The following is a 14,516-nucleotide window of genomic DNA, read 5'->3' on the forward strand; positions in this document are numbered from 1 at the left end:
ACAAGCTTCAGAGTATAATTGATACATTTTTTGTCTTCAGTCAACTAGCTTTTGCTGTAAGCGAATACGTTTTATCCGTTTCATTCACGTGTAGAAAGCCAGTACGGAAAACTATTTGGATTTTTGGATTTTTGTACCTATGGCTTGCTGAGGCGAATTCCCACAAAGCCGGTTATCTCTAATTAGCTCCTTTAGCGATTTTTTCAACGAGTCAGTTTTGTTCGGAAATGTCGCTGTTAGCGCTCTCACAGAGCCGGAAAGAAACTTAAGCTAACACAATAGGTTTCAGTGGATAATGACTTCTCCTTTCTGGATTATTAATTAAAATTGAGAAGATTTGCGGGTGAAACTTTTATTCAAACTTTTATTGTTTTATTATTAATTGAGTGCATTACGTCGGATTTGTTAAAAGTTCGTGTGTTTTTATTTTCATAGCAGCAATCCAGTTAAATTCACGGAGTTTAATAAACTTGTACAATATGAAAAGTAGAGTTAACTGGACTGATGTTGCCTTTTCTCACTTAAATAAAACACGAAAGGCAGAAAAATTACTTCAAAAATGAGGTGTGATATTTTATAGGCGGGCTCGGGTCGGCGAAATTGTCCTTTCTCTAAGTGAGTAAAAGCTGGGACCTGATTGATTTTATTATGAATGCTAAACAAATGATGCTTCAAATTGTGAAACAGCCTGGATTTAAGTTAAATGATAAAGTCAAATCAGGTTAAATGGTGGTGTTTATAAACTGCATGCAACACAGTTCAAATACGTGGGCAGCTCTCTACTCCCGCGCAAAAAAATCCGCTGCTTGGATAAAAATATTAAATGATTCCCTTTCGATCAAGTGCATTAAAATTACAAAACCTTACCTCGAAAATTCAGTCGAGTTGTGAAAACTGCTGCCGCTCAACCGTCGCGCCTTTTCCAATCGTTCAGGCCGATACCTTCCTATATTATGATTTCATTGTCCGTTAGCTTAAGGATTTCTGAGTGTTGTGAAAAACATCGGCGCATTGTTAAGCCTGTTTATTTTTGGTACAAAATGATGTCATGCCTTAGGAACCAGAAAAATGCATCCTTACGTATTTCCGCTTTTCAATCGGTGTACAATTCTTTCTCTGAAATCGAAACTTGAAAATAAATGGGTTTGCTGTCATGATAAACACCTCATCTTTTTATACTTACACCGCAAAATTAAGGAAACGTCCCTTCTAATTTTTCTGCTTTATTGACGTTTATGCTTTGTCAGTCTGACGCACCGCTAAAAAATCATCATTGTTTTAGCAGGGAAATCTTGTGATAAATAGTGACATAATGTACAAAGAATTCCAAACTTGTACAGCTGGCTTCTGCATTCGGGTGAAAAGCTTCATTGCGCTTGCGCTCTGTTGCTTTATCCCTTGTTTTAAGACTATTTTTGGAATTTATATGAATAATAAGCATCTTGTGTGGCAACTGGGGCATGCAACCTCACTAGCCATTTAATACCACCAGCTTAATAAGTGACAGGTTTTAAGAAAATGCTTCCTTATAATTTCTAGAAAGACAATTAATGTCATGTATATCCGCATTATTTTTTTGCCTTGACCTTATCAAATATATTTACTCTCTTCGCGCTTGTTGCCTATCGCATTAAAGCTTTCTCAGCGAATCCTTTGTTGCCTGGAAACCCACTGAGAATTTTTTGGCGGTTAAGATGGCTAAAATAAGTTACAATTCGGAAGGAAACGGTGATATTTGACTTTTCTCAAGAACAATAGATTTAAGGAATAGGAAGTCTCACCCTTCTAAACAATACGATGAAAACAAAGACTTTTTGGATGGTTTACAGTTAATCAGTAAACACTCAAGCGGCGAACTCAATGTTCAATATTTTGCGGTCGAGTCCCGCTCAAGGAAAACCGATTAATTTAGTCTTGTTATGAACCAATTTGTGTCAAGGCAAGTTTCATGTTTTTATAACTCGGCGTGGCTCAATCAAAACCTCGCGAAAGCTACAAGCGTATCAAATAACGATTTCACCTTGTGTTCTTGTTTCCCTTGTAAAACATTGTGGCGTCTGATAGACGTATATTCCGGAAAATCAAAGACTCTTTCGGAGTGTGCTGCGTTTTGTCAATCGTTAATTTATGGGAGTGAAACCAAAAAAAGAAAACTACAGCCTCCAAGGTTAGATATGTTAAAACTTGCCCAGCTAAATATAAGAAAGAACTGATAGTTTGTTGTTTATAGTAAAACTTGAAATAATTATGCACTTGTTACTATATTTGATGCTTACGTGTCCTAGCAAATTGAAAAGGGGAATGAATACCCTTGCAAATCAAATCGAAAGTGTCAACAGAATAAATTAAAGACTTTGAAATGAGTTTTTTTGGTGGTAAATACACTTTTAGCAGGCCTCCTTTAAGGATTTTTGTGACATATTATTCTCGTGAATTCTGTATTGTCAAGACTTCTGTTTTGCTTGTTATGACCGTTCTGCGCCAAAAAGCATCTTTTTGCCGCTCTCTAAGTGACTTGGGCCCCACAAGAGGACTGAGGGAGTGAGTCTTGATACCGCAAATAAAAGAGACTCTTTCACAGAACTGTCCAGAAATCTAGCAATGCTGTCTTTTCGGGTACTACTTTGAATCCATCCCATTAAGCTCAGAGAGGTTTTTAGAAACCTTTACACTTTTTCAAGCAGAGAGCAAGCCACAGCGAGCACTTTGTCGATATAATCCGATCAAGTGGCTATGAAACATCACCGTACCCATACTGAACATCCGTCAAAAAACCGTCTTTGGTCGCACAAATTATAAATCCCCGATTTTATTTGAGGCAAATCAAAATAGTTAATTGTAAACTTTGTTGGTTCAGTAATGAGAGCGAAATAAGTTCAAGCTTATGCTTTGAAGGAAAATTAAATAGAAAGAACTGGAGTTGCTAGAATTTGGAAGATAAAAGATCAAAGAAATGAAAGGAAAATTTGAAGAAACTCGCCAACCAAGATGATAATAACTTTGCACTAACGGGACGACAGTTTTCGCATACATTAATCAGTCAATATATTGGTTTGTTGCAATGGATATTGTGAATCATATTAGAGGTGACAGGTACTAGTTATGCCATGACAAACTTATATCGTTCATTCGTTATAAACAAGTTTTTTGTTTAAATATTTCATTTGTACTGAAAAAAGAGTGATCAACCGTGTCAGGTCACTAGGGAAACATTTAAAAAAATACGAGCCCTGGGCCTACCAGTGGATACCAGCAGCCATGAAGAAACTCAGAAAAGCGATAGCCATTAATATGCATAATGAGGCTTATACTTGGGATTTTTTTAGATATTGCATGTAAATCTGAGAATGGTTTGAAAAGAGCGGGAAACTTATGGGAGTAGAATAAAGGCGTGGCAATCAAATACGCAAACTGAAGCCAGGGTTGTTGTATTAAGCGTTTTTATTTTTTTCCCAAAAGAAGCAGAGTTTACCGACTTGAACATTTAGATTACGATTAATGTTGGTGAGGTCCAGAATACGAAACGAATCATGGACGACAACTTTGTCTTTAGTGTTATCGTAGAACGAGCAGTTTTGAGTTTCGATGACGTCACAATCGGCTTTCAAAAGTTAAGGTCATATTATTGTAAGTTGTAGTCGGTGAATCGAACTTGTAAGTCTTTTTGAAATCGTGTGAAAATAGACAGCCAATGTGAAAATCTCCTCTGGACAGACGACGACTGTATCTCTTAATTGCTGGAATATGTGCTTTTACAGAGGCGAATTGAGGGGCTAGCTAAGAATATAAAAGAAAACCTTTTCAAGTTTGCGTCGAATTTTTCCGAAGCGGTTTCATTTGCCCATCAGGTATTCCTTTGCTAAACCGTACAGCCAGCCACATGGAAATAGAATTTTCCAGCAGTAGAGTACATCATTACACTCCGTCTATTACGCTAGGGTTTTGAAATTGTTTAAACTTCGTCGTTGGCACTTTATAGCTACTGCAGTCTTTGATTCGTTTTCTCGAAGTTGGTTTCTCTTTGCATCTTTCAAGCCTTCCAGTTTCTTTGCTTGTATAAATATCTCACTTCTGAATCAATATACAGCTGTGTAAATTTTCCATCATTTTCCATCCTGTACCAAAGGTTTAATAACTATACAAACTTGTACAGCGATCTTGCATATGTTGATGTTATGTCGCTTTTTAAAGTGAAAATTTGCATCAAGACTAGACAATCGCGTTACGCCAGTCCAAGACAGAACGTTGTAGCATTATTACAGTTTTAAATTGTATTCCGATTAAAGAACTATAGACTGAAAGTAAATTTCGTCCAAAAAAAATGTAGAGTTCGTTTTGCACAGATGTCTTGAGGGTAATTATCTCGGCTGTGGTCAGTTGAACTAATTTATCTGCCTCCTTTCGGGTGTAATAAATATCGTATATTCAGTTGGTGATGTAAGGTTCAAAGCATCTACAGTCACTAAATGTTGATTCAAGTGTGATATGGTATTTATTTCACCCCTCAAGTCATGTTACTCATGCCTGCCTGCTGGGGCAAGCACGTGGGGGATTTCCCACCAAGAATGTCACGATATGTTTTTAAAAAGGAAATCAAGACATTTTATATGCCAACTTTCTCTATTAAATAACATAAGAAGTAACTGATGCTTTTTAGTTTGGGTATGCAACTCATTCTGGTTTTGCTAACAATTTAAGCACTATTTCGGGGGAAAAAATCTATTATTTATCGACTTTACCCGAGAAACAAGATATATAATTCTAAAAAAAACGATTTGCCTTTTTGTAAAAATCTCGTAATTCTGTCTATTCTGAGAACATTTACGATTGACCACAACTGTGACTAATAGTGCCCTTAAAAAACTATCTGAATATGAATTATTAATAAGGGAGATTGGCCAAAACACAAAATTATGCCTATTTAATACAAGCAATTGTTTTTTGCCTTTTAGGGCTACGATTTTCTCCGCGAACTGTTCATGTTCCAACTTGCTTGATATTTGGTTACTATGGTGAGTTAATGGAAGAAGACAACGATCACTTAGACATTCAGTACGTGTGTCTAGACTCAAGACAGACAGACATATCGAAAAAAGAAGTTCTCAGACGGCGAAGAATACCGACAGACCGTAGTTTCAAAACTGCCTCGCGAGTATATATACTAATTCAGCAGGAGGGCATTTTGCGTGCGCATGCGTCGATATGGGCTAGTGCGCACGACAGAGAAGTTCTGCTATCGATTGTTTACATGTTTTTCACAATTTATGGCCTAATTTTCAGGTCAAAATAAAAGGTGTTTTAAGTTTTATTTGCTGTATACGATACTAAGAGTCCTTGCTTTATCTTCTGACAACAACAAGCATACTTTGGTGTCGGCGTGCCGTTTATCTGATCGACTTTGGCTATGTGTATTAAACATTGCGCGTGGACAAAATGGCGACCGAATGTCGAGAACCTAAATACCTTGCCCATGTTTTTAATAGCTGGGAGATCTAAACGGACAAAGCGCTACGGCTACTTAGTACTAAAATATAAAACAGCAGTTTTAACTATACGATGTTATAATCAAGTATCCCGGGTTTGAGCGAGTGGTCATGATTTTGTCCAGATTTTTCATAAAACTGCAATTTCCTCGTTCTCACGATGCAAAAATCTCAAAATCTTACCTTGATCTCCAGCGTCTACCGATGATATATGGAGCCTAAAGTACTTGAACTATCGTCTAATACTGCGAAGGTAGCGTTAAAAAATGGTCTATTGTGGTAATTTTTAGCTTTCTTTAACGTACGTTCTCGCTGGTTTATTCTAACAGAGAAACTATCGTTTGTGATTATTTCCTTAAACTTAAGCATTGGTCAAAATAACTTCACATTTCTATGTACCATAATTATTCCGTTGAACCAGAAAAGAATTACTGAGATCGGTCTTAATTTCAAAGTGTTATGGTAATTCTTTGCTGGTAGACTATTTGTTTACATTTGTTCTATGTTAATTAGTACATTTTTGGCTCCTTTATCAAAATCTAGCCTTGATCACCAGTCAAAAAATAGCATGAAACGAACAAGCGATATATATATTTTTCAGAAACGTTCTAATAACTGCTGCATAAAATGTCTTAAGAAATAATTTTTAACTATAAACAATGTTATTTTCAAATTTTCATTCAACGTTTGTTTCTTTAAGATTGATGTTCGTTCTGTTATAACGACTGTTTTACTTCTGTGTCGCCTAAATGTGATTTAAAGAACTGCAGTTCTTGTTCCAGGAAACCCTGTTTGCCAGTCGAGAGCAAGTTGGCTTTGCTTTAGAGTCATCAGTGAGCTGCATTATCATGTGCAGAACACCCAAACATGTCTTTCCCCTCAGGGAAAACCCTTTTCTGCACTAACTTAGAACATCAACAAAACACAGCAATTCACTGAGAATATTGGATTATGGGCAGTGTGCAACGCCATAACACCACTTTATTGAAGCAATACTTTAACAATAAACTCCTACAAAATGAGAAAACTAACGAGAATACAAACTAGAGTAAGCCGTGCCAGGGTGGCCAGAAAAAACCTAACCTAAAAAACCCTGTGGGAAAAAACGGATAGGAAATCTGGAGCGGGCCAGGCACGACTTAAGTCCCCCGCTAAGACTACTAACTAACAAATATATTGTAAACAAACGATAAGCGAAACTAAAGAGCAATAGATTTAGAAACGTTCAAGCGATCACTAACAGTGTGTTTAATATATCGGCTTTTAGTGGAAGCACATTTCCAGCCGGCATGCATGTCCAAAAGATCACCAGAAACACTCCTACACGCAGGACTCGACGCGGCACCAGACTTGATACTATGTGTGCCATAATTAGTAATGTCATCAACAAAAGGACTAACATATTTCCTAAACTCCTGCCTAAGAGTTGTATACGAAACTCCTTTAGATGCATGAAAATACTCCTTAGACTTAGATTTAACAATACGTCTAACAAGGGGAGCAGATGACTCACTAGACGAAGGAAGAAGCTTGAGTAACCTCTCAGTAATAGCTACTGGGCAAGTAGCCTTATAAGGATAAGGATGACTTAACAAGGGGGTGACTAGTAGGGCATTTTTCAATCCTAGCTAGATTATGACCCCATCTAATACTGTAAACTACCGACTCTATTGGAGATATCCCCGTATTATTCTTAACTGAATTATTTGTAAGCTCACTAATAAAGAGAGCAATATGTAGAGGCTTTGCGGGAATAACTTGAACACCGATCTTAGAAGCTGCCCAGTCACACCACTTCAGCCAGCCAGATCTGTATTTCTGCAGGGAGGAGGGAGCCTTGGACTCTAACTGCAAGTCAAGAAGGTCTGGAACAATCCTACACAAAGATGGGTCGGACAAAGAATTTGCTTCAGGCCAAATCCCGGATTGTAGAACATCTAAAAAAGAAAATATAAGTAAGCAAGAAAGAGGTAAAACAACGTAATATACAAAAAATAAAAATAGCAAGAAGCATAAAACACAGCCAATTATCCTTCGAAAACACAACTTGTACTAAAAACATCAATACGGAGGCCGAGCTTCGCACCCAAGTGATGCTGCCAAATCAGGTAAAACACAATCAAATTCTAGCAAACATGGCATAAAAACAATCGGAGAACAAACTACGCGGCAAAATGACGCTGCCAAATCAGGCAAAACACAAACAAATAGCAAACATGGCATAAAAACAATCGGAGAACAAACTACGCGCCAAAATGACGCTGCCAAATCAGGCAAAAAACACAAATCAAAACAACGCGATCAGCGTAGCGCTTAGAGATAAGCTACCTTTTGGAAAATAAATATGCAAGACAAAGCTCACGTAAAATCTACCCTCAAAGCTAATATTCTGAATTTGGGGCAACCGCTGAAGGCCGAGGGATGCGACCTGTAAATTTGTTTCTGGTCAGGACCTTCCAACAAGAGGTCTTCTATACATGGACGCTCAAACACTTCCCTAACGAAAGACTTGAACTGGGAAGGGCTGTCGTGCAAAAAAGGCTAGAAATAGGCTGAAGGCCATTGTGGAACGATCAAAGTACCGTAACCAGAGCAGGAAGAGAGAGCTCTAACAGAAGGCACAATGGCGCTCACTGGAGGGCAGATCCAGTTGTTCTCGTTTCGCCAATCCTGAGCGAAAGCATCAACGCCGCTGGAGCCAGGTGAGGCAAATTTAGAGTTGAACCTTGGAAGCTGGGCGTTGTAGTAGGAAGCGAAGCGATCAATCGTGTGCGGGCCCCATTTGGCGTCAATAACTTGGAATACAGAAGGATTGACGGACCAGTCATCCTTGTCGACATATCGACTGAGAAGATCTGCTTTTTCATTAAGCGACCTTGGGATCCACTGCGCTTCTAGGACGATGCTGTTGGAAAGACAGAGGTTAAAAATGTCCATAGCAATTGCCTGAAGATAAATTTTGGAGCTTCCGATAGCAACTATTCTGGCGGCGCCTTGATTATCGGTAAATATCTTGACTCTCTTGTGTTTCAATTGAGCAACGTAAGGAAGCAGCACATAATAAATGGCTTTCAGTTCGAGGAACGTCGAACTCTTGCCGATATCCTCGGTTTCCCACATGCCCCTTACAACGGTGCCGTCTAGAGTTGCTGAATATCCCCCAAAAGCTACGTCACTTGCGTCGGAAAACTCAACAGTATGTGTTGCTAATGGCGGCCTTATAGAATAACCGTTCAGGCAATAGATGTTGCAGTTCCAAAATTTTAGCTCTTGCTGTAGACTGGGAGGAAAATGAATTACGTTGTCCCACGCCGACCTGGTTTCTATGACGAAGTACATCTGCCTAGTCAGAAGACGAGCAATTGGGCCGACTGCTAATGCAACTGATATGATAGAACCCGCTATTCTAGACAACTCGCGGAATGAAGAATACCCGGCCTGAATTGCAGAATCTAGCAAGCCCTTAAGCTTGGAGACTTTCTTTTCGGGAATTTGGAAAGACAATGAAATAGTATCGATGACGAAACCAAGCCATTCGCCAATTTGCATTGGGGACCAATGTGACTTTTCCTCATTACAAAGAAAACCGGAAGAAGAAAGCTCTAGCTGCTGAGGCGGAACAATTGTCAGGTAGACTACCAAAACCATCGTCTAGATAAATGAAACTGTTGTGCCCCATAGAACGCCAACGCTTAACTAACGGGCGCATTAACTAAGTAAAACAAAAGCAGGCACTACTTAGGCCAAAAGGAAGAACTGTGAAAGTAAAATATCTGAGAACGCCGGAAAAAGGCCAAGCAAACGCGAGATACTTTTGGTGGTCAAGACAAATGTCAACATGATGGTAGCCTGACTTGAGGTCCCAAGTGAAAAACCAGTGCCCTTCGTCTAGAACTTGAGAAAGCGAGCGGAGGTCTTCGTATTTGAATTTAGGTTTAACTAAATAATTGTTGACATGCCTAAGATCAATAACCAAGCGTAAACTTCTTTCCTTCGGCTACTGTTAAAGGGTTCACGCAGAACGGAGGAACTTCGTGCTCAACAATACAACCATTACTAAGAAGCTCACTTATTGCTTCGGCCACAAATTCTGGATGCTGAAGAGCCGATCTATTGTTCTTAAAACAACACTGTGCAGGGTACTCCGCAAATGGTAACCTGTAACCGCGCCTAATCATGTCAAGCACAAAATCTGGTGCGTCTAAAGTTTCAACCCAGAAGTTAAGTGAGGACTTCAAGCGACCCTTAACGCAATTGCTACCACCCTTAACACTGAATTCATCGCTACTAAAAGACAACAAATGCATTCTATCACACTCAACTTGAGCTTCAGCATCATGATCTGTAATCAATGAACCGCCATCTAGTCAATCATGACGAGCGTTGCTTTTTGAAGTGTCCATGGTTTTCGTGCAGGAGGAACTTAAATGACCATACTCCCCACACTGAAAACAAAAAGAAAGGCAATAAAGAACGAACATTAAAATAATATCCGCAACATAAAAATAAAAAGTAGTGGTGTATCGTGTGGCGTCCGCAGACCCGAAGGAAGAACACAAACTGACAACGACATATTTATACGAAACGCAATTAACAGCTATGACGTAACCTGAAACACCTCATTGTGAAAAACACAATGATAATATGAAATACAGATCGTGCAGAAAGCAAATATCTGCTAAACTACGTACCGCAGATATTTTTATATTCTGCACTAACTTAGAACATCAACAAAACACAGCAATTCACTGAGAATATTGGATTATGGGCAGTGTGCAACGCCATAATCGACGAAGTAAAGAACAAAGATAGTATAGCGAAAAAGTGCTGAATACTTATCTTAAAACAAGGGCCCAATCGACGAGCTGGCCTAGCCTCAAAACGAGAAGCCAAATCGCTTGACGAATTTCTTGGCGAAGAAGTAGCTCGGAATGCAGAAGTGGAGCTATTTTATTCACTTTCCTCTCGGCTCTCCTCTCGGCCCGGTAAATTCTCTTCTCGTCGTCGGAGTCTGAAGCGAGCTCATCAGATAAATATTCGTTGACGGTCGCCCATCCAAGCTCACTCTTGTCGGCTAATTTAATTGCTTTAATACGCTTCGAGACCAACTCAGTACCTGCTTCAACGGCGACTTTTACTTTTTCGTACGATTTGTGTTTGAGAGCATCAGAAGCTTCGTCCAGCTTATCAAGAACTTGGAGAGAGTGGTCTAGCTGCTGCTGATTTCCTTTTCTCTTGCAGGTATATTGTTCGCGGCGAGCTTTCTTGACAGCTTGTTCGACGGAAGAGCTGTTTTGCTCGGAAAATCGCTTTGCGAAATCGCTGAGACGAGATTCGATAACCTGTGTGAGGTTATCAGTTTTAAAAAGAACTTATGGATTCGGAAACGGTAGGTTGAATGCCAGAACTAACGGAAGGATCCAGCACTCCAGAAGTTGAGCTGCCACGTGCTCTGGCTTCTTCTGAGTCAGACATGATAAACTGAAAGTAGTGGTGTATCGTGTGGCGTCCGCAGACCCGAAGGAAGAACACAAACTGACAACGACATATTTATACGAAACGCAATTAACAGCTATGACGTAACCTGAAACACCTCATTGTGAAAAACACAATGATAATATGAAATACAGATCGTGCAGAAAGCAAATATCTGCTAAACTACGTACCGCAGATATTTTTATATTCTTTGGTGGCCGTCTCTTTAGGCAAAAAATCTCCCGACAAGCTATAATATTGTTCGCACTCTGCCTGTATTACAGCAATTGATTTGATGTGAAGTTTTGATCCTAATATACCACACTCCAGCACACGAATAAATGTTTTCCTCTTTTTACGGCCTGTTTGATTTTTGTCGGTGAAGGCTTTCCTACCTGTCCCACATATTTTCCCATTATTTGCAACAACGATCCCGAAGTAGGCAAGAAAATCTGCTTTATAAGAGCCTTGCCACACACAAAACTCTTTTTCTTAGCGAAATTTACGTCTATATTAAATTATGTGACGATAAACATTACAAAAAACAAAGTTTGAATCTTCTGCGCCATTTTTATTCCCAAGATCACGCGGTCTTTGTACAGCGGTTGCACGCATGCGCCCGCAAAATGCCCTCCTGCTTACTAATTCACCGAACTGCAGTTGTACTCTAGTTATTTTTAAAGGTTCCAAAGGCTATTTTTAACTGGGATTTCGTGTTGTTTATTGGTTTGGTGAAATTCCGTTCATTTTTAATGCGACATATATCCGATCGGTCTCTCAACTTTAGTTTCCTCTTCCCCGCTGTTAAAGCTAACAAAGAGCTTGTAGACAAGATACCGCAGTGAAAATGTTTAACTTAAATATTTATTCTATAAAACATTTTACCTTTATAAATACCTTTACAAATTTTTATTTATTATTATTACTTTTGATTTAACTGATTTCTTCGCTATATTTGATCCAGGATTGCTTTATTGTTTAATATTTTAACTCAGCAATTTTTATATTTTTAAAATCTACAAAATTTTAAACGATTTCATTTTAAAGTCACCAGCTTGAAATAAAAAAAAGGGATTTCGAAAGACTACTGCTAGTTCGTGCTACCACGTCAAAAAGATCACTATTCTTGTTTTAAATCTGTTTCTAATCTATACCTTTTTTTTTTTTTTACTATTTTCTGTTCGAAACCTTTCCCAAGATCTTCGTGACACGCGTGGTTGTGTATCGCGTGACCTGCGTGGCGTGACTAACAAGGTCAGCACCACTCCTGTGTTTGTGATGAAAACATTTATTGTTCCTTGTTAAAAACCTCTGCATGACCTGGCGTTCGTGCAAAGTTGTGCAGCACTCCGTCGTCCCCCTGATTAGTCCTGCGTGATTTCCTTTAAAGAGACGGATTCTGAACAAAATCGAATCGGATTGTCGATTTGTGTTCGATTGGGTTCGATTGATTTTGGGTTCGATTTTGTTCGATTGGATACGCCGGGTTTACACGAACAAGTTTTCTTGAGATATGCACCTACAATTTTCAAAGTATGTTGTGTTATTCAACTTTCTTAATTCTACTTCATGTTGTTCAACAATGGTTTCCGTCTTAATTCCCCATCAGATTTTTGCGTGTGAATTTTAGAAATGTTTTCTCTTCCGGTTTTCTCTTTACAAAACGTCGTAGTGGGCAGAAAGTTCACGGGAATGTGAAATTCTTCTTCTTGTACTTCCTACGCAAAACACGAAAAGCCTCGCGCAAAAACTCAATTTTAAGTGGAACCGGTAATCCGACACAATAAGCGGGCTAAATATACTGGTTTTGTTCCGGGGGCGGTGAAGGTAGAACTGTGTGCTGTTGCTAATTTTATCTGAAACATTCACTCCCTGTTGGATTCAATCTGCATCGAAGAAGATTTCACAATCGAACATAATTCGCAGGTTTTGGCCAACACACCTAACCAGAAATTATATCATTTGAAATGACATCAAGTTTAGATCCGTTAACTACTGATTTTGTCCAGGGTAGTCAGATTTTCAGTCAATGCGTTCTCCACCGCCGGAGAGAACCGTTTGCAAGCAATTTCTCATCTTCTTTGAAGACGTTTGGGTTGTAAAGAGGAAAGTTGCGGTTGCTGGATACTGTAGTACTTTTTTCTTTCGAAGTTCCGCTGTAAGTCGTGTTTTTTGTAACTATCTGGAACTGGCTCAATATAATGTTCACAATTACAAGTTGTTCTAGCCGCATGCTGACTAATAGAGTCCTAATAAGCTATGGAGTTTTTGTGTAAATTTAAAAATAAAAATACATTGATTAGAACACATTTCAAATTCTTGGAGTGTTTTTTTTTAACTGTTAGGCCTAGGGACCGGTCATTTTTTTCAAACCTGACCCTCCCATTTTATTAAGCACAGTACTTTTTTTTTTGCTGACCCTCCCCTACTGCCTTATATGTTTGCATACAAATCGTTGACCCTCCCCGCTATTTGCACCAGCCCTCCCCACCCTCTAAAATAATAATGACTGGTCCCTAAAATAACGTGATGTTATACCATTTGCTGCTAGCTAAAATTGTAGGTGACTGGGTTGTCCGCGATTGTTATAAACTAAAGCTGTTGCCTTTAGTGTCCTGTAATTTTCAACTTGAACGGACACTGACCAAACACTGTACAGTGAATATTTTACTTTTGCTTCAAAATGACATCATCTTGGCAACGGGATGACAATCAATTTTTAATATGTTCAATTTTTGTGTGACTGTTGATTGATCATCGACTGACATATACCAATCGATATGAGTGCGCAAATATCAGAAATATAGGCCACAATATACTGATTGGTTTTGATTGCACAATTGCTTTTCCGATCATTGATTGTCATCGATTGGAAATTTCGTTCTCTCGGGAGCCCTGGAAGAGAGATTAGCGTTGCCGATGGTATCCGTCAAACTGGCAGCTCAGACTGTGAATGATTGGTAAAATTTCTGCCCCTCAACGCACTTCTCTCGTTACTCTTCTGATGCCAAATTGAAGACGGAGGGGGAGGGGAAGACCACTCGTACAATCTAATACAAGCTCCTCTATAAACAGATCATCGGAGGTTACTGCCCGAAGATACCTGATTCGCTGTTTTTATTCCGCGTCCCGCCATCAGTTTCAGATTTATCCCGCATCCCGCCTTCATCCTGCTGCCGCCATGCGCCAGTGCATTTTCATCCCGTTTCCCACCGTGTGACCCCGCCAAGCTATTGTGGAACACTCTAGAAGCTTCGTAACACTTATTACATGCATGACTTAATATGATAATTTGTGCTTTCTCAGAATTTCGAGAACCCCCCTTAGTGTTTCGTAGTTTCACTTTCCAAAGCAAGGTTCGCCGTGGTAAGTACAACTTAGCTTGTATTATATGGCCTCTATCTTAACCAGTTTAAAATATATAGTACGAATGAAGAATTATAACAGATGGACTGAAGATAAAGAATAAGATTCTTCTTTAAATGCCTTGTTTGTCTTCAGACCAAGTCGATCTTTCTATGACAGGAAGCTGAGATGCAAATTTGATTAATAAGTCGA

The 14,516-nt window shown here is 39.1% G+C and overlaps 2 protein-coding genes across 2 annotated transcripts in view; one reads left to right on the forward strand and one right to left on the reverse strand.

The window, feature by feature from the left end:
* LOC144636238 (uncharacterized) overlaps positions 1-14,516 on the forward strand; it is a 53,066-nt gene that overhangs the window by 10,271 nt on the left and 28,279 nt on the right. The window lies entirely within an intron of this gene.
* LOC144652558 (uncharacterized) lies at positions 6,415-9,799 on the reverse strand. The gene is made up of 2 exons (XM_078512613.1): positions 8,066-9,799; positions 6,415-7,420 (listed from the first exon to the last, which is right to left on the reverse strand). Exons 1-2 carry the CDS (start codon positions 9,129-9,131, stop codon positions 7,053-7,055), a joined length of 1,434 nt encoding a protein of 477 aa, XP_078368739.1. The 5' UTR covers positions 9,132-9,799; the 3' UTR covers positions 6,415-7,052.

Source organism: Oculina patagonica, chromosome 1 (assembly GCF_052425735.1).
Source record: "Oculina patagonica isolate OP01 chromosome 1, crgOcupat, whole genome shotgun sequence".
NCBI lineage: Eukaryota > Metazoa > Cnidaria > Anthozoa > Scleractinia > Oculinidae > Oculina > Oculina patagonica.